The sequence below is a fragment of the Syngnathus floridae genome, chromosome 12 (assembly GCF_059516105.1).
Source record: "Syngnathus floridae isolate MCC-2025c chromosome 12, RoL_Sflo_1.0, whole genome shotgun sequence".
Lineage (NCBI taxonomy): Eukaryota > Metazoa > Chordata > Actinopteri > Syngnathiformes > Syngnathidae > Syngnathus > Syngnathus floridae.
In genome coordinates this window covers 6170541-6190361 of record NC_142424.1, presented here as the reverse complement: position 1 = coordinate 6190361, position 19821 = coordinate 6170541, and the positions used below count along the sequence as shown (strand labels likewise).

General features: G+C 38.1%; 2 protein-coding genes across 8 annotated transcripts in view; one reads left to right on the top strand and one right to left on the bottom strand.

Moving 5' to 3' along the window:
• Nucleotides 1–497: 497 nt before the first annotated feature.
• Nucleotides 498–19813, bottom strand: mapk10 (mitogen-activated protein kinase 10). 7 transcript variants are annotated; one of them, XM_088392679.1, is made up of 14 exons: nucleotides 19543–19813; nucleotides 13928–14031; nucleotides 13609–13778; nucleotides 11659–11788; nucleotides 11398–11456; nucleotides 10765–10903; nucleotides 10508–10673; nucleotides 9857–9928; nucleotides 8422–8604; nucleotides 7116–7240; nucleotides 6791–6817; nucleotides 6120–6183; nucleotides 5478–5555; nucleotides 498–4286 (listed from the first exon to the last, which is right to left on the bottom strand). In XM_088392679.1, the coding sequence occupies exons 3-14, from the start codon at nucleotides 13728–13730 to the stop codon at nucleotides 4144–4146; spliced, it is 1308 nt and encodes a 435-aa protein (XP_088248805.1). In that variant the 5' UTR covers nucleotides 13731–13778; nucleotides 13928–14031; nucleotides 19543–19813; the 3' UTR covers nucleotides 498–4143. The 7 variants fall into 7 exon arrangements, with proteins under 7 accessions (XP_088248805.1, XP_088248804.1, XP_088248802.1 ...); XM_088392678.1 differs by having other exon boundaries at nucleotides 13943–14031; XM_088392676.1 differs by having other exon boundaries at nucleotides 13960–14031.
• Nucleotides 4662–19821, top strand: part of ptpn13 (protein tyrosine phosphatase non-receptor type 13) — a 43542-nt gene continuing 28382 nt past the window's right edge. The window contains exons 1-5 of the mRNA XM_088392672.1: nucleotides 4662–4723; nucleotides 7579–7650; nucleotides 8449–8620; nucleotides 9395–9452; nucleotides 9531–9611. The gene's annotated coding sequence lies outside the window, so the exon portion shown is untranslated. The remainder of the gene's footprint in view (nucleotides 4724–7578; nucleotides 7651–8448; nucleotides 8621–9394; nucleotides 9453–9530; nucleotides 9612–19821) is intronic.

The following is a 19821-nucleotide window of genomic DNA, read 5'->3' as shown; positions in this document are numbered from 1 at the left end:
ACCGGAAGACTTTTTTATTTTAATTGTGAGGCAAAAGGACTGGGACTTCTGTGGAACGATCCACACACACAAGATACTTGATACTTAAAGAAGTGATTATAAAAATGATAATAAAATGATGAATAAATGATGAATAAAAATGCATTGAACAAATGGAAATTGCTGTTTTTAACTCTTCTTTCAATGTTGCCTTGTTGACATTTTTTAACAAATAAGTGAGAATGTGTATTTTAAACCAAAAAAAATACTATTGCAAAACATACAATCAGGAAGTTAATATTTAATCAAATTTATCAAAATCAATTCTCATATTTATCATCGTTTATTTTTTGTATTTACTTTGTCCTATTTCAACATAGTATTTTATGTGTTTTTAACTTTTTATATCAGCCAATGTATTATCACTGTAGTAATAATAATATGAAAATAAAACAACTTTTATTTTTCACTAAACAGCAATATTATATGCAAAAAAACTCAACAGAGAAGACCACACATTCCAAGATCAAAGCTTTTGTTTATTTTCAATCACATACATACATTACGTACTATTGTTTTGTTTTTATACATACACAGTTCCTTTAAAATGTGTTTGGAGTAACAGCTCTCATTTTAATCTCACTCTTTCGGTCTCTTTTTTAAAATCTTTTTGCAATAGTTTCACAATTTTATTTGCCCAAAGCTTTTGCAATCATCAGCGGGAAACCTTTTTTTTCATTTACTGTCAACCCAACAGAATGCTTGATGAAAAGATAAAATAAAAGAAGGAAAATGGGAGAACATCACCTGATTCAGATGATCTGTACATCGTATGTCGTCAACTCTCAGTCAAGACGCTAGCGTCGACGGCCCTGCGTCTACTTTTATTGCATTCTTGGATTGTTGTTATTTACAATATGACAACAAAACAAGCATGTGTCCAAAATGTTTTCAGGTGACAAATGAATAAGTGAAAAGATCCCTTGTGAGAAAAATGAGGATTTGTCGCTGCTTTAAATCAGGGCTGGGGAACCTCAGATGGTTTATTTTGTTTTTACATTTTCATGATTGACTCAATCACGTGATCTCACCGGGCTGTACATGGGCCGCAAGCCGTAGGTTCCGCACCCCTGATCTCTTTGCTTTCATTCTACATTTCAGTGTGACAAACATGTCAACTTTTTTTTGACACACACATGCTCACACATGCACACACACACACACACACACATACAAGTGACATCTCATTGTCATTCCGAATGAAAGAAAAATCAACACAGGATTTATAGAAAGTTGCGTTTTCTATTCCGATTGTGTTGACTTGCTGGTTTATTTCTCTCACACACACTAACACACGCACACACACACACTCGAATCATACAGAGATGACTAATGATTTGCTTCTACGTTTACATTCAGTGCCGACAAGCCAGCAAGGACCCAAAATGTCATCTTGTATGTACATTTTGTGCGCTGTTGTTGCCCAAAAAGATTTCAATATAAAGTCAGTGACATAAAAAAAATTAACATATTTTTTTAATGAATAAATGTGAATTCATTATAAATTAGTGTTTACATTTTAAATGTAATTGGAAATTCTGACTGAATTGAGTCATGTTTTATTTTGTCTTTGTGTGGAATACATTTTTAAAATATTAATTATTTTTAATTACGTATAATATTTTTACTGCATTTTATTATATTCATTTCATTTTTTAAATTTATTATTTCAATGACTTTATATATTTTTTCCCTTTTGGCCCAAAAAAAACTACAACATTGATTAGTTTTGACAAGGTGAAATTTTTACATTCGGAGTGGGGGATGATCCATAAAATGGAAAGACACAGTGTTAAGTGTGTAATAGTTTTAAAATATCCCATAATGTGCAACAACAAAGATGACCCTCAGAGAAATGTGGGTGTTGGGGAATCCTCGTCATAATGGTAAGTGTCACCCTGTTTAAAGAGAGTCGCCGCGACCGACCGGGCCCTGAACGCAACACCGAGCTGTAATGTAGCTTATTCTGGAGACAGCACCCTCTAGCAGGCCTTTTGAGGTACTGCAGGTTTACGTCACTATGGACTTTCTAAAAAGGAGTTGGTAAGTGTATGACCATTTTACTTAATTTACCTTGATTAAAACAGCGGATATCGAACGTTTTAAAATAAAAATTGGGAAGAGGGGTACAGTAGTTGTTGAGCCATGCCATGAGGTGAGCGATGAAGAACAGAAAGGTTTTTACTAGCTGTTAAATCAAACTTCATTCCTCACGTTTCTACTAAGTGTTTGCTAGTTTTAAGGCAAAAATACGTCACGTGTTGCTGTGCAATGTAAAACACTATAGTCGAACTCTGCCACCACCAAAAGGCACTCGCCATTAACCTTTCAAGAAATGTGTTCTCAAGGATATCATGCTGTTTAATAGTCTTGGGCCAATATTACATTTGGTTTTTTTAGCAATACTATAACGAACATTTATTAATACAGAGCAGAAAAGGCGTCATAATAGTTTTTATGTATAGCAAGCTGCCTCCTGGTTCATGGGGTTGCTAATCGGCTAGCAATGGCGCCACTCGCGAGTGACACTTGACTGGTTACCAGGAGGAAATATTGAGGTCTTCCACGTTATCATCAATTAGAGGTAAGACAAAATATCGAAATTACGACATATATTACATTGTTGTTCTTCAAGGTACCTTATCAATTAGGCAAGGAACACAATATTTTTCACCGTGTCAATTAGAAGTGGGACAAAATGTCGATACGCCAATATTGTCATCTTTTATAATTCATTATTGATCATTCTTTGTTTTGACGATCGTGATTGCTGTTTTAGTAAATATCGTGATATTTACTGTATCCTCATCCAAATGTATTTTTAGTAACATTAGTGCTTTGAAAAGGGCACTAACCACTGTAAAGCTATTGGCATTGTAAGATTTTTTGCACAGTAAACAACATGAAACGTGAGAATCAAAGCACTGCTGTGGCAGTTATCACTGCTCACCTTTTACTCCAATAAATGACATGCAATGTGGTGATAGGCTCTTTTGGTGGAAATTGACTCACGTCATCGAGCAGGCTCAAATGAAAAGAACTTTACAGCAAAAGCACTCTTGAATAGCAATGTTACCCCAATTGTCCACATCTGACCTCCAATAACATCTGTTATTGTGTTAGTGGATGTGAGACAGTCGGATTAAGCATACGGTGACTTTTTGCAAATGTGGATTGAAATCATGCACAAGTGCAGCAACTGGCAGGAGCAATTCAGGTTACAAGGTGCATCAATAGTCTAAAATAATAAATAAAAAAAATCATACACTCAAAAAGTGTCATTTTATGTTAATTAAATTAAATTAATTTTAAATGTTTCATTTTACTTTATTTTATTACTCTTAATCATTTTTGTCAACCTGTTATAACCCCCAGTTATTTAATTATTTGTTGGATTTTTATTAATCTTTTTTTATTTGTTTAAATTTGTATCTTAATATAAAAGAAAAATTGGTATTCAAACAAAAGGCAATTGCGCGCCACAGGTTGACATGAAGTAATATTTTTTTAGAGTAATAAAATGAAGTAAAATACAATTTTTTAAAAAATGGTGACATTTTACCAAAATAAAACAAATTAAGAAGCTTCCAGCATACTGGCCGTTAGTCCCACTCCATGTGTCCTTCGGCTGTACACAATTACATTATTTACATGACATGGTGTGTTTATAAATACGAAACACACAGGGTTGTTTTAGATAAAACTACAGCAGAGAGGTCACATGATGAGTCCAAAGACAGGAGCGTATAAATGCTGTTTGGGGCCATTTGAAGGGGGGCGGGGCAGCCAGCCAGTGTGATGCTTTTACGTTTAAAGGAGATGCAAGTCAAAGCTGCTTTTTGTATGCAATATACGTGGGCTAATATAAGCAAAGCAACTATAGGATCATCCACATAAGAGTATAACTTTAAATACCGCTGCTGTTTTTTTTTTTTTTGTTTAGCATGACAACGCGCAGGCTTGCTCATCTCTTTTTGATTGTTTCACATTTTCCCAATTTTCCGTTTGTTTTTCGATAGCGCCCCTCTACCCCTCTCCTTCCTTCTTCTTCTTCAGCCCTCCTCAGCGGCGGAAGAAGGCGGGGTTGCGCAGGCAGGCGGCTAGTCACCTGCAGCACCCCAACGGTCCCGCCGAGGTCTCCAGGCTGCTGTCGGTGTCTGAGGCCAGGGTCTGGTCGGTGGACATGGACGAGATGTCGTTGATGGACGAGGACGGAGGGAGGCTCTCGCTGCTGTTCACGGCTGCACCTGCGCTGAGGGAAGCAACGGCGGCGCCGCGGTTATAACGTACCAGAGCGCCTTCGCTGGCGCTGGAAACAATCGTGCCACACAGATAAGGGGAAAAAGCACGGGACCCAAAACAAAGTGATTGGACGAGAAAACATCACAGTGTGGTTATTGGGACTTGGGTCCAATGGGTTACATGGAGAAAACTAATAGCCAATAGCAAAGAATTGACCCCACTCTAAAAATAGTTGTATCTTGGCATAGTAAAATATTGGGGTTATTAGGGTCTCAGCCAGCTTGTCTGTAAAATTCATTTAAGAGATCCAATGCACAGATTATGTCATTAACCTGATACATGAATTAAGCAGTATTTTTTTTTTTTTTTATCCATTTCAGGAGGTAGCCGTTTTGCCACATGGTGTCGAAAGAAAATCACATTACATTGTCCAAGGGCTCAGGTAACTAACAATCACAGCTCATGTGTTTTCTGTGTTTGGTTGATGTGATGTTGGCAATCATTTTAAAAAATGCACTTAGTAACACATTTCCAAATGCTTGTATTTACTTTAAGTGTTTAACTTTTTTGTGCCTGCATGGAAACACAAATTATTTACAGACGAAGTAAATATGAGATACGTTTACAAATTTTTTGTCTCCAGTGTTTACAAGGAAAAGCTAATGTGTACTGTTTTGGAAAAACATCCACTTTGTTTTTTGTTTACGATCTACGTATCCACAAATGTGCAGATTTAAAAGACACTTATGTTGAGGCATGTTTTCAAATGTTCGCATTTATAAATAAGTGCTTATGCTAATGTATTTCCAAAATGTCAGTTTTGGGGGCCTAAGTGAGATGTTTGTGTTTTAGCCACTTTAGGCCTTTTCTGTGTTTACATTGTTCGGCTCTCGTTGCTAGGCAGAGTTCATGGTCAATCATAACTTCCCCCAAAAATGAATGAAAAATCTGGCCTGCACCCAATGTTTCCCAAGAACCCAAATCACCATACATACTATGGTACAACACACTATAGTATATTATATGTAAACATATATTTTTGTCATATTTTGTTGCTTAGCATTTCATTTAGCATTTGGAAAGAGTAAAGAGGAAATAGACGGACAAGACAATGGGGTGTGTGAATATCAGAGGGTCCAGTAAGGTTGTATATAAAATTGACTTACAGAGCGATTAGGCTTATGCACTGAGAGTACCTGAAGGTGAAGGCTGTCCCTTCACTACGCCATTCTTCGTTCTCTCCTCAAAATTCATCACTTCTTTATAAATCAACTCTGTGGAATACAAGGAGAAATCAAAAAATAAAACTACTACAAAAATATTCAAATCCAAATTTACTCCTGCCCAAAATATTTGTAATAAATCAGTGCTTTTCTGGGTACTCAAAGGCACATAAATAAAAAACAAAATGTGAAAGATACTGTACATAATTTTGGGAGAATAAATAAATATATTAGAATATATTATAATATAACATTTATATTAAAATAATGAAAATAATAATAATGAACAGAGGACCTAGAAATGAGCCTTGTTGGATCCTTGCATTAATCATTTATATTTGGTGATTTTTTTTTTTTTAAGAACTAAAAGATACAAAAGAGTACTATTCATGTTGTAAAATATATTTTAAATTGACATGCAAAATCTGTACTGAAAATATGAACGGTAACTTGTTTGCAATGTGCTGTGCATGAATGAATAATTAAATAGCTCAAGATGTTCATAAAATAAAGTCAAAGAGAGTAATATAAGAAAAAGGAACGATAACAATAGTAAAAAAATATTAATGAATAAAAGATTATCCTTAATTGGTTGAGTGGTTGGATGTGTCTGACCTTTCCACTCATCAATGGAGTGTTCTCTCTCATCAAGTTGCTTGTCGTAGATTTGAGGCGGAGGCTGTTAAAAAGAAGGTACGGCATCATTAATCGTTGTGTATCATTAGCAGCTTGTTAACAATGCTTATTTAATGCAATGTCTGTTATACAAAAACGCTAGAGCTCAGTTTCTATGTAAGAGTTGAGATTGTTTGCAAAAACACACAAATTTTATGGAGGAAGAAAATAAATACAATTTTATAATACATTTTTGGGGTCAAAATAGGATTTTGTTTTCTTGCTTTTCCTTTAGTGTGTTTTTTCAAATCAGTTCATTATATGATTCTTCAATACTTGCATACATTAAAAACAAACAGACAAAACAATCAGTTAAACCTCTTTTTTTTTTTAACATGTAAAAAATGCACACAAAAACATGCCGGGAAGCAAATACACATACAACCTTATTGATCTACTCAACCAAGGAGACAATTTTATTAATGTTTGATTTTGGAAGAAGGCGATATCAAGTGGCTCCCTCCATATAGAAAACAAACAAAGAATTCCCCTCCATTTTTGCCACAAAATATATTTTTAGTCACGTCCGAGGGTCACTTTTGACACCCAATCAGCATATTTTGTCAGGAGAAGGGAGGGAGAGTTTTGCAGAAGTGGTGCTGGTCATTTACCATGGATATTTGGATGAGATCTCTGGCCTTCATCAGCATGAGGTGACATTAGAGAAGGGGGGAAACAGCAGAACAGGTGTTGAATAAGGCCACTCATATAAAGATATATACAGTCAGTTCACATCAGACGCGAGTGCATATATTTCATATATTTGAAAAGGAAAAAAAAAGCCCAATTTTTATTTTTGGGGCTATTTCCCGATCTCGCTGTCACCTCACACGAATGAGGCACTGATATTACTCAATATTTGATCCGCCCCACCAAAAAAAAACAACAAAAAAAACGCTTTTGGGTGATGAAAGGGTCAACTCGAGGCCTACTCACCGCTTCCACCTCAGCTGGATCGTACCACACATTGATGTACGGATGCTGCAAAGCTTCATCCACTGATATCCGCTTAGCAGGGTCGATGATCAACATCTTGGACAGCAGGTCTCTGGCTTGGCTTGCTGTAAGAAAATAATCAAAATTAACGCGAGGAGAATTTTTAAACGCGTATACCGTGACCTCTAAACACCGCCGCCATACTACACGAAATGACAAAAACTCCATCTCATATACATTGTTCAACTTTCATAGCAAATCATCAAAATGGCCCTGAAATGGCTTCAGATCAAAATGGCTGACTTCCTGTACCTTTTTTTATGGCAAGTCGTCAAACTTTTACCACCATTGTCTGCCTACTCGTGATGACGCAAAAATGACTTTAAAATGTCCATTTGAGGTCAAAATACTTTCATTAATGGCAGACAATACGCCCCTCATTTATGACTCTGATCTTCCCTAGAAATAACTACCAGAAGGACAAGCTGCAAGTGTAGGAGTTTCCTCCCACTGCTGCCTCTGCATAGAACTGACGGTAAATCTGTAAAATGATGCCTCTTTTTGCTCTCTATTTCATTTCTCCGTCCATCTGTCCATCCCTCCATCCATCAATCCAGGCATCCCGCTTCAGTCGCGGGGAAACTCGCCCCCACTTTCTCTTTGGAGTCTCACACGCTTCCTGTCTGTGACATTGATCTCCCACCATCTAGATTGATAAATATTTTAAAAGGCGGCAGCTTCAATGTCACACCAGAGGCATTTTAACATTTAACATTTTTGTGACACAAGAAAATGTCAGGCTGGTACCTTCACTTACTCATTTGTTTTTAGAAATGCGCTTTTTTTGTTAAAGGGCTTAAGTTGCAAGTAAAATGTTGAGCTCCAAATCCTAGCTATGGTAAGCTAGTAAACGTCACAAGCAGATGTCTGGCATAAAGTGAACTAGTCTTCCAAAAAGAGGCCAAGTGCTTGCCTCAAGCTTTTTATTTGCACTCCCAGTTGAAGATTACTATCAAATTATAAATAAAACAAAGAGAATTACACGCATATTTAATAAGCATGCCACATCACCTTGCCTTACATAATTCTGCTAGCTTAATGCTAACATACAATGCAGAAAGCCATAGACAGGCTAATGAATCTGGCATTGATGTGTTGATGTATTTTATTAGCCAGAGTTTCTTTAAAAACATTGCAGGCTTTATTGATTATAGTATGATAAAAATGAAGGCTATCATAAATGTTTTAGCAAAATTATATCTATATTTCATGCATTTTCGCAGGTAAAAATTTGCTGTCCTCTCACCTTTCAATTTATTGTGCTCTGAGTCAGCAGGGAAGAGGCAGTCTGGGAAAAGTTTGGGAAAAGTGAGGCCGGCATACTTGGGCCGGTTCTCCACATAGTTCCTCACGGTGGGCTGCAGCTTCTTCATAAACTCCGGCGACGGTGTACCGAGCTGCTCAATCACTTTGTTCCATTGGTCGATGTCTGGTGCGAGATTAAGGTAAACACAAGCATACACACCACGGGAATATTCAAGAACATTTTTAGATCCAAAATAGCTGTTGATGTTCCGGAGCTCGTAATTACGCCTTCACGGTAAGAATGTCAATGTCGTCCACACTAAGTGCTTGGGTCAACATGTTGAGATGGCGTGTTAAGGGTGGGCGGAAAGTGTTGGATGTCAGAAGGATACGGTCCGTCCCGGGGAAGAGCACTGTGCCTCTAATCACCTCTCCAAAGATGCAGCCCACTGACCACATGTCCACTGGGTTTACGCAAAAACACACACAAACTCGAATTACTGCCAAATAACCTCTGGAAGTTCTGCCTCACAGATCTGAAGGGTTTGAATCTCTGCTGGGGCATTCCCGTATAAAGTTCAGGTTGAAATCCAACTTTATTTGAAGTGCTGAAAGCTAGCGGCTACACTGACAGCAATCCATAGTTGTTTTTTTTAGTTTGCCTCCACCATGTTTATTTTTGAATTTCCAACTTACCTGTTGATATGTAAAACTTTTGTCTTCGAAATCACACTGCTTTGGCTAAATGACATTTTGTATGGTTTGTTTACTAGTGGTGCCAGAAAAGGTCCAATCTGTGCAATTGATTGTTAATTAATCATGTCAAGCAATTGAGGCAAAATGAAGCGCACTACTTTGTCATTAATCCACAAATTTCTGAAATGCCTCCTAAGCACCATTTGTCATTATTTATTGAAATGTTATGACGTCCATGCTTCCTTCACACTCACACACTGCTGTGCAATCTCAAACAGCCTTTGGCCATCTTGAGGACGCAATTACAGCTTCCCCACAGGAGAGACATCAGTCCAGGTGAGCGCCCGTGTTGAAATATTCATACGGAATACAAAATACTCTGCGACTAACTGATTATTTTTGTCTATGCTGCAGTGTTCATCAGAGAAGAAACAAAGCATTGCTTGAGTGTCACTGGGTTAGTTTTCCGCCTCAGAAACAGAGAGAGAACATAAGGTGAGTGTTTGAAAATGTATGTGTATGCTACAATTTGTTTTGATTAATTTAGATAAATATATAAATGTAAAAGAAACAAATACAGTATCAATACTGTAAATATTTTTAAATAAATTTCTTCTTACACAAGAATTAATTTAGATAAATATATAAATGTATAATACTGTAAAAAATACTGTAAATATTTTTTAATTAGATTTGTTCTTACACAAGTATCACTAAAAACACACTTTAAACAAGGATACAGTCCCGCCCGGGGAAAAGGATTTTGTGGCGCACCATTTCTCCCATAATGCACCCCACCGACCATATGTCCACTGCACGCAACGAGGCGAGGGCAAAAGAGAAAAGGGGAAAAGTAAAAGGTTAGTGTTGACATCCAGGAGAGAAAGCAGTCATTAGAAAGCAGCGGCTAAATTAGAGCGCTAGGTCTCATACTGTAGCGCTAGTGCGTTCGGAAAAAAAAAAAAGCAGAAATGGTAAAGCGGAGCTTTAGTGGGATTAAAACGTCAAGAAGTGTGCACAGTCGCGACTCCATCAATATGACAACGAGTCATTGTGTTTGCACAGCAAGTTTATGTTCTTCAGACTTGATATCGACTCCCAAGGACAATTCTAAATATTGCGCTCCAGTCACAAGGGCTTTGTTTTGTCTCCTGCTGTTTTAATGAATATATTAAAGGCGTCTTGCAAACATAGCGCTGTGTTAGATTAAGCCATTTGTTGATTAAATCACCTCTGTAATGCAATTTGGGATAAGATTTATTACCTGTCTACAGACACCCGTTTGCTGCAGTCCTGATACATTTCTTCGACATTTTGCACTATTTGTTGAGCGACAATATGGGAATGTAACGGGATTGACCATTGTTTAATTGACATGAAAATGTGCTCACCGTTTTCTTTGTAACCCATGCCCAAGATAACCTCCGGTGCTCTGTAGTATCTCGTCACCACGTAAGGGGTCATCATGAAACTAGTGCCGGCGGTTCGAGCCAGTCCAAAATCCAAGATCTTGAGAGTGCAGTCTGACTTTACCACTATATTGCTTGGTTTCAAATCCTACATGACAGAATATTAAAAAAAAATTACTTTTAGCGTTTTTTTTTGTTAGAGTGGCCAATGAATTCTGTTGAATTTGAACTTCTCATACCCTGTGAATAATTCCGGCCGAATGAAGATGTTTAATGCCACATAGCATCTGGTAGAGCAGATAGGACATTCTCTCGTGGTCCAGCTCCATCTGGATCACCTGGCACAGGTTTGCGTCCATCAACTCCATCACTAGGTACCTGGGCGACATTCGGGTTTAAACCTTACGACTGCTCCGACCACATCTAAGTCTTTCATTTAGGAATGTTGTTTTCAATTCATTCTTCTGGGCTGTGCATCTATGGGGCTGTTTTGGGTCAACACATTTTTTTTTCCCTTGAAAACTGATCATTTTGAAAATACCTACAATATACTTTGTAGTTACAAACAAATGGACTTTATTAATTTCGAGAGAGCAATAGAACCAGAGCGATCGAAAGATAGATAGGAAGGAATCAAATGCCTTATAACATTATTATCCATCTGCCTCAGATTACTTTACACCCACTTTCACTGATGACACTGCGGGCGTTGTCTTCTCACCGTGCCAAGTGCAAAAGCAATAATGAGAAGACGGTGATTAACACCGTCAGTCATGACGTGCCATGTTAAGGGAACAATGCGTCGCCATCCTTCTGTGAAAATCGGCGATGACTTTTCATGGATGTGTGAAGGTGTTGAGTGCTGTACTTACACATCTTGGAACTCTTCTAATGATTTTTGTGGCGTGAAGACATTTAATAAACTGATAATCTGCAAGAGAAAAGAATCGGTGTGTCAAAAAGATAATCGGCATTTACAGTCCAACAAACAACGTAACATAACTCCACATTTTTTAAATATAGATGTCGGTTATAAAATTACTACATTTAATTTTCCCAAGAATTGAATCTAGCTTTGTTGTGTTCACTAAATATGAAAAAGAAAAGAAAGAAAAGGTCAGGATGTGACTTACATTTTTGTGATTGACACATTTCATAAGCACCAATTCGCGGTACGCCCTTTTGGCATGCGTCTGGTTCTGGAAAGGTCTGCTCAGCTTCTTGATTGCCACATTTCTGTCGAGAACAGCGTCATAACCCGCACTGTTGACAAAAACAATACATTTAGTGTGACATTCAATAACAAAATAATGTTTTGAAAATAACAAAGTGTCAGTCATTAAGACAAAACCTATTTTAATTCACACTACAAAAATAGAAAATTAAAAAATGTAGTTGTGATAAATTCACATGTGAGTTTGAGGATGACAGATAAGGGATTGGTTGCGTGTATGTTTTTATTTCTTTGCCTGTCTGTGGAGACTGCAGATCCGATCAGAGATGATTTGTTACCATGGTAACAGTGGAGCCTACATGTAAAACACGCACACACACATTGATCCAGAAGGGATTTGAGTGAGGCAGTCATCACTTGGTGAGGCTGAGAGGAAGATGATGGCCCGAGGAACTGGAGTACTTTAAGCCTTCATCCTTTTTCATCCTCACGGAGTCAGAAGGGCAAAGAGATGTTACGCCCATTGGGTGTGTCACATGTCTCGCCACATTATTTAATGCATATAAAAGGCATCACGTTAAGAGAACAGAGCTGTGATTTATAGCTCCACTAACGCTCTGAAGAAGAAAAAAAAAAGAAAATGTCAATGTAATAAAAAGTGGTAAACATTGTAATTTAATAGGACTAAAGTTATATTATTATGAGGAAAATAATACGCAATGTTACAAAAAATTTAAATAACAATCACTAACAAAAGATACCGATACTCTGTATCGATACTCACCCATTCCAAGTTAGTTTTGTGGAGTTATGTAACTTGAACATACTTGGCAAACAGACAAATTAGTGAAGAGTGAACTGCTAATATGCGGGGCATTACTGAACTAGCATGCTAATGCGCAATTGTGTTAAAGAGACTAAATGAGATTACTTCCATAATAGATCCCGTTTGCTCGCAATAGGCCGCCAGATATTAAAGTTTTCAGGGAGGGCGAGCGATTTAGTTGGCTCGGACGCGATAATACCGTCGCCGTATGACATCACATGACTTGACGACAGCTGCTGATCTGACTCTCTGACATGCGTCACTCATAACCTTCTTAAATTGGCCACAAGCCCAACCCCAGATTATTATTTAGCGAGCCGCCCGCAACGGTGTGTGGTCGATTGACGATGCAGGTTTCGTACTTTCCCCCCCCAAAGCCGAAGCTCAGCAGTTGTGCTTTGAATTACAACGTCCGAGCTCGCTCGGCCGCCTTGCCGTTCGATCCCTCTTGGCTCGTGTATTATTCTAAACACAGCAAGGTTTTAGTGCCATGAATTTAAATGCCCCCTATGCTTCAGCAGTTTATTCAAACTAAAGTACTGCGCTAAAAGCCACGAGAGTTTTTGTTTTAACGACACGTTCCACAGCAGTTAATTTGTACAACAGTAGATGGTAGGATAGACACAACTACCAATATACGTTCAAATAAAATAATAAATTGGAATATTCCACAAAAAATCTGGGATTCTTCGTTTTCTCATTACCAACATTCCGAATCAGACCGATAGTGTCCATAATTGGCCCCAAAACGAATAGAAAATTATTTTATGCGACTTATTAGCCAAGTACGCCCAGATGGCAGTAACCATTTCCACCCTAAAAATGTAATTTTGCTAACACTTAAAGTTTAATTAACTGGAAATTTGGTCCATATATGCAGCTTAATTCTCAACTATTGCGAACTGGTTGTGAACCCATCTTGTTATTGTCTTCGATGACTACAATATTCATTTATATAATAAACTACGGCACTAACCACACCAAAAAGAACCATTAACCGCTAAACGAGACCTCCCAAAAGAAAATCCCATCGTAATAAGAGTGTAAATGAAGATCGTAAAGAGCAAAGCCAAAACGACCTACCAGACAATCCCCTGAGCTCCGGACCCGATGGGCTTTAAATTCTGGTAGCGTTTTAAAACGGTGAAGGTGGAGTCTCCCACTTCCACACTGTAGAACTGGTTGTCCACTTTGCTTTTGCTCATGTTGTAATGTTTGGCGATATATGACACATCCACTTGTTTTCCAAAACCCTGCGACACACACCACAAAATGCAATTTTATGTTAGTGACAACAACACAATAAAAAAACATACAAAGCCGTTTTTTTTCTAATTTCACATCCAAATAAAATTCATCATGTAGATTAGCGGTGTGTAATGGAACAGAGTGAGTACTGTACCTTTTCTTTTTTTACCTGTAAGGGACACACACCTGACAAAAAGCTATCTTCACATCCAGGATCGGTTGGCTGCAGTTGTATAAGAAATGTCTGCTCATAAATACCTGCAAGACAAAACACGACAAGCAGTAGAATGAACTCGTGTTATACGTACTGTCCAAAATAACAGCGAGAAATTCGGTTGCTCAAGTTTGGGAACTTTACATTGTTCAATTTGAGTAAAGGGAATTCGGGTATTTCAGGAAAAGATGACAGTGACCCTCTAATTATGCCATGATTAAAGCTTTGCTAAATCCAAAGGGAGCAAGGCAGTCTTAAAAATGTCATGGCACATTAAGATTTTATATTTGTACATTGGCCTGTTTAGACTGACCTTATTTCTTTTTTTTTATTGCCAGTGGACAAAATAACTCTACCTTCTTTCCTACCTTCTAAAAAATCGCTGCAACAGAGCCATAACTGTATATTTGATGTTTTATCTGCTTTGGACTTGATGAGATCAGGTGGATGGGAAAAAAAAATCCAAACACAGATCATGACGTCTATTTTGTACGACTACTCAAAGCATTAAAACCAGGCAGCATCCCACCTGTTGCACTTCAGATATTACCCATCAAGGTGTAAAATTCCAAAGTTGATGTTTTATCACCATTCCGTGCACAGAACAACAAATGGCCAAAAGCTGGACGAATGACGGCTCTTACGTAATCTATTAATCTGTGCTACGTTAATCTGCAGCCATCTGTGTGTATATTTGAGTTATTAAACCTCTCCCAAGGCTCAGTGTTTGCCTTCTAGCAAACTGATGAGGACTGTGTACTCGCGAGATCAACTCTCTGGCCAGATTGGGTCTCAAGTGCTGCTTTGGTTTTATCAAAGACGACACTCGGCGCTGTAGCATCAAGCGGCAATACATCACACTGAGTGCAGTATGACTCGCTGCCAGCGGCTTGAGTTGAGAGCTTTAATAAGCGGGGGAAAAAGTAGCTTGGCTCTCCGTTTTTCTACTTGAGTCGAGGCGCGGTGCGGACGAAGCCCAGATATCGACTGGAAAATCAAAACGGTGTGGTTTATAAATCGGAGGAAATCATCAAAAATAAGCTGCAACTATGAGTTTGTATACGGAGAGAATCGATTGATTTATCTTTAAGTGACATTTCATGCAGTGTAGTTTGGTGCTTGGTTTTGCATCATCTGTTGCTGTGAGATTTTGCAGTAAGCTTTGTACAAACAAATCAAAACAAATACTCAGTTTAAGATTGATTTTTCGAGGTTCGAGGAAGATGGTGCGTTTAGTCACTGCTGCATTGTATTGCTTTAAATTTATGATCGTTACTGGTATTATGACTTTTACCAGTTTAGTGATAAACTGCAACACGTTCTGACTTTGATACAAATTTGTTGTCAGGATTGGAACTGGAGGTGTAAAAAGTAATCGATTAATCGACAATAAATCGATTATCAAATTAATTGCTTTGTATATTAATAATCGGGTAATTGTTTAGATTTTTTTTTACCTAATGATTGTCCAAATATTTTATCTTATATTATATATTATGTTAAAATACAGTGATTTTTTTTTATATATTAACTTAAATTTAATTGTATCCGATTATTCAAATAATCAATGGAATAATCGATGGAATAATTATCAAATTCAGGGATTAGACCAGTAATGGTAAAAAGCAAACGCAGTGATTTTTGTTGTTGTTGTTGTCCTCTTTTAGGTTAAAAAGATAGTACGTGTGTTCTAAACTCTGCTTCGGTACGATTTTGCTTAATATGATTGGGCGCAATTGAATTTACTGGCACTATTTATCTTAAAAGACCATTTTCAGGCCGACCGACCCGATAATTCGATCTTCTCCGACACCGCCAACGTGCTGAGTGTCATCCAAACAGACTGGCATCAATAATGACCACACCATGCGTCTCCCAGAAAGGACGTCAATAAAAGAGTAGGCTAATGGAGACGTGCACACGCTTTCTGACTCAGCACAGTGCAAGCTAGCAGTATGCACGATGACGACTCAGTAATTGTTGGAGTTGATTAGGAAATGATTAGCCGGCAACGATGTTAATATGAAGATGTCACAGCCTTTGTACATTGTGTCGTCACAAATGTCTCCCATCATCCTCAACCGTCTCTTTTGTCCCTCCCTTCGCTCCCAGGCTCCCAGCCTGGATGCAAACGCCTACATTGCCGTCCTCCCCCCACTCCCTCAACCCAGCCTTCAAAGCTCCATTGTGAGTGCTGGTTTCAGCAGCCTCTCCCGCAGTAACGCAGAAAGCGCAGTAAGGGGAGGGGGTGGAGGAGGCACCCACAGAATGGAAGTCTGGGAAACAAAACAGCACTGACTCATGCATGGGAGTCTCCAACGCTCCCCGGCAGCTTATTGAGTTCAGCGGTGAGCGACCGTTTAACCGTGAAGCCGCCTTTGAAATGACAAAACAAAATGTTTCTTCTTTTTCTATTTTAAGCATGATAACAAAGAAGATATTAGTTTGAAAACAAACATGACCAAAACAATTGATGTGGTAGTTTTTTTAAACTGCTTTTAGGAGAAATTATTTTTTCTTTATGCCGTTTTGAATTTCTTTGGGATCATCCCCGTTTAAAACCAGGAAATAGCCTGAGAATCAACGAGCTGATAGTCAAAGCAAACAAACATCGCTATTTATTTCAGAATGAAATAAAAAATCCCGTCAACCAGGAAGTAGCCTGAAACCCTTTTAATGGCCAATCCAATTATTCCCCCCCTCAATTGAAAAAAAAGCACATTCAGCTATCTATTTTTCTCTGTTTAACTCCATCACGCCATCCAAGCCTCATATTTTGACTGCTCAGCATTAAAAAAAACAAAAAAACAATGACCCTACCACAAGCACGAGTAAGAAAGGAGAAAGCTTTCTTTTTTTTTTTTTTAAGATCTGGAATTAATGTGCTGTCTTTAGACTTTGGACTATAAACCATACAGATGTGCTGCAGCTTTAAATCTTGCTCTTTAAGCTGCTATGCACAAACGAAAAAGCGCCGCATGGTTGCAAGATTCAATCCACGTACGTACACACACTTGTGCAGCCATGTTTATCTGATTGTTAGGAGTAATACCAAAGTAAGACTTAAATATTCGCCCTCCTCAAGGATAGTAAACTTTAATGGAGATTATAATGAAGCTGCCCACTATAGAAATACCACCAAATCGATTTAATGAAAAAACTCATTTAGGATTTATATGGCAAAGTCAGAGGTGGAGGGTCTTATCTTCAAATCAGGATAAAGTCTCCTCCATCCTGGAAGTCGATTAGAGAGTGGTACAAATGAGGTCTTTAACGATGTCGGGGTAACTGTGGATGCGTGGCTAAATAGAAGCATTTAAAATGGAGTTAATCGGTACTCTTCCCAAAGTACGGAATTTTAAAACTAATATTTAACGTGTCAAACTTGAGTCATAAAAATTTCACTGTATAGGCAACCCGTCTAGCAAATAGGCACGCGTTCAGTGTGAAATTAAACAACCAAGTAAATCTTTAGTTATTTGCCTGCTTTAAAAATGTCATGACTTGGCAGCTCGGCGAGCCAAAGTACCAAAGCGAAAGACTCTTTAAATAAAAAAAAAAACTCAAAGCACTATCTTATCGAATCCAAAAGCAAGGCAGTGTTAGCTATGATTAGTGTTAGCTTACAGTGTGACTAGCATTAGCTTCTGATGCTAACAATGCTGCAGTAATTTTTGGCTAACTTATCGACATGGGGCTAATTATGTTTGGTCATGTAATGCGTCACACTGCTACATTTATTTTGAAGTGTGTAAGTTGTAATATGAAAAGCTAACTTTTTATAGTTTTCCACAACAATATTACTGGTAGCCTTCTGTTGTGCCATCACAAACAAAACCAGTGGTAAAGCCAAAGACAAAGCCAAACAGGACACAATCCTGTCAAGTCTTTTAAGCACATTTTTTTTTCTAGAAAAAGGCTTTCAAATTGTACAAACATATTTTGAAGGTGCGGTATAATGACCGCATCAGCAAACCCGTAATCGCTTTACTTTTTCCAGTGCCGAGTCTCCATTGGCAAGAATGCGTGCCAATCAATATGATTGTGTAAACATTTATGAAATAAAATTCACTTCACTCGGTTTACCTACACAATTTACCTCTCAAAAACCATTGTCACGTAAACGCTTACATAGAATGATCGCAGAATTGGTTTAATGGTTAAGCGTGTTCCCTGCAGCACTTTCACATGAAGCATGAAAGCGCGCTCCTGAATTATTCAACAGCACAAGGTCAAAGCTACTAAATCCTCTCTCGTGCTGTCTATGGCTCTTTATCTGTGTTTTCTAACATGGAGAATTTGTTGTGACACCTCAAAAACGTCAGACAGACCCACAGCAACAAAATGACAAGTCGGTATCCCCTCAGTAATAATGCACATGAAGGCACCACTATGAAAGGTCGTATCATAATTTGACGCTATGTTATAATTTTGGACGTCATCAGGTGTCGATATTTGATGCTTCTATCTTTCTACTGGACCATAAGAGAAAACGATATGTTGTGATATCTTTTTCAATATAATTGGCATCATGATGGAGCGCTAATAGCACTAGTTGATATGTTGATAACTGATGTCATCTGTATTTCTAACTTTTATTTTTATAGAAAGTCATCTTAAACAGAAAGGATACAAAAAAAAGTTGTATTTGATTTAGTGTTGTATTGTCGGTCTACATGTGTTGCTGCACTGTTTGTGTTGAGCTAATTAGAATTAGCATTAAGCTAGCAAACTGAAAGTCTAGGTTATGTGGTGACTACACAAAGTGTAATTCCATTTTAGAGTGAATTTCAACTAGGAGCGGCATAAAGTAATTTTTGAGTTGTTCAGCAATATGTTCATGTAGCAAACAAACAATACATTATATCATATTGGAAAGTCCAAATGTGCATGCAGTGTGGCTACTGGGTGCATACAAGTAATTTTTTAGGCTTGGATTGCGATACAGTATCGTAGCAAACAACGATACAGTAGAATATCGATATTTATTCATGCACCTTGTTGACACCACTTTATGTGGGATCTGGGACATCCCCCTCCTGTCCTTTTGAGATCCACTAATATTCTGCATAATGCACAAGGTATGCAGCTGACTTGTGTGTGTGTGTGTGTGTGAGAGAGAGACAGTGAGGGGGTGGGTGGAGTGTGGGACAAACTCTGCATGCAGGCCTACACAGAATGGAGCTCCTGTTTTGAAGAGCATCATCCATCCATCCGTCCATCAATCCCTTTATCTTGCGGCCATTTGCATGGCTGCATCAAATATGCAAGACAATTAGCCCTAGAGGAGAAAATGGGATGTTCCAGATTGATTTCTTTGGTGATGTGATGGGATTAAATGGCTCGATGCCATGCGGTAACACATTCCGACGACCTTGTTTTGACTAGGCAGGGTGGACGGGCTGCATTAAAGCAATCATATGCTGTTGTTGAGAAACAAAAATGAATTGAATTGAGAATGAGAGATTTTTTTTTTAATATATTACCTCAAGCAGTAGATATTCAAATATTCCTTTATTAGTCCCACACAGAGAAATCGTAACGGTCCTACTTACCATTCCGTGCCAGCTGATAACGAACCAAGTCCAGTTCAAAACATCCCGATGGGAAGCGTTGCGGTTATCATGGCTGCAGTATCCCGAAAACGGGAGATGGAAACTACTTAAAAAAGATATCTATATGAAAATTGAATGCAATGATTGAGAAAAACAAATAGCAAAAATCAAGAAGCGAAGATTAGCTGATGCTGATTCACTCTTCCCCGGCTCACCGACACCTTGCAACCATTGTGCTGCAAGATGCTGGCTGTACCATTGTGCACCGGGAGGGGAGGG

What these genes read in the sequence shown, in the direction of transcription:
- mapk10 (XM_088392676.1), bottom strand. An exon ending in CGGCCGGAATTATTCACAGG is followed by an intron (nt 10,674 to 10,764) that starts GTATGAGAAGTT and finishes TCTGTCATGTAG; the next exon opens with GATTTGAAACCAAGCAATAT. An exon ending in CCTTTTCCCCGGGCGGGACT is followed by an intron (nt 8,605 to 9,856) that starts GTATCCTTGTTT and finishes ATCTCGCACCAG; the next exon opens with ACATCGACCAATGGAACAAA.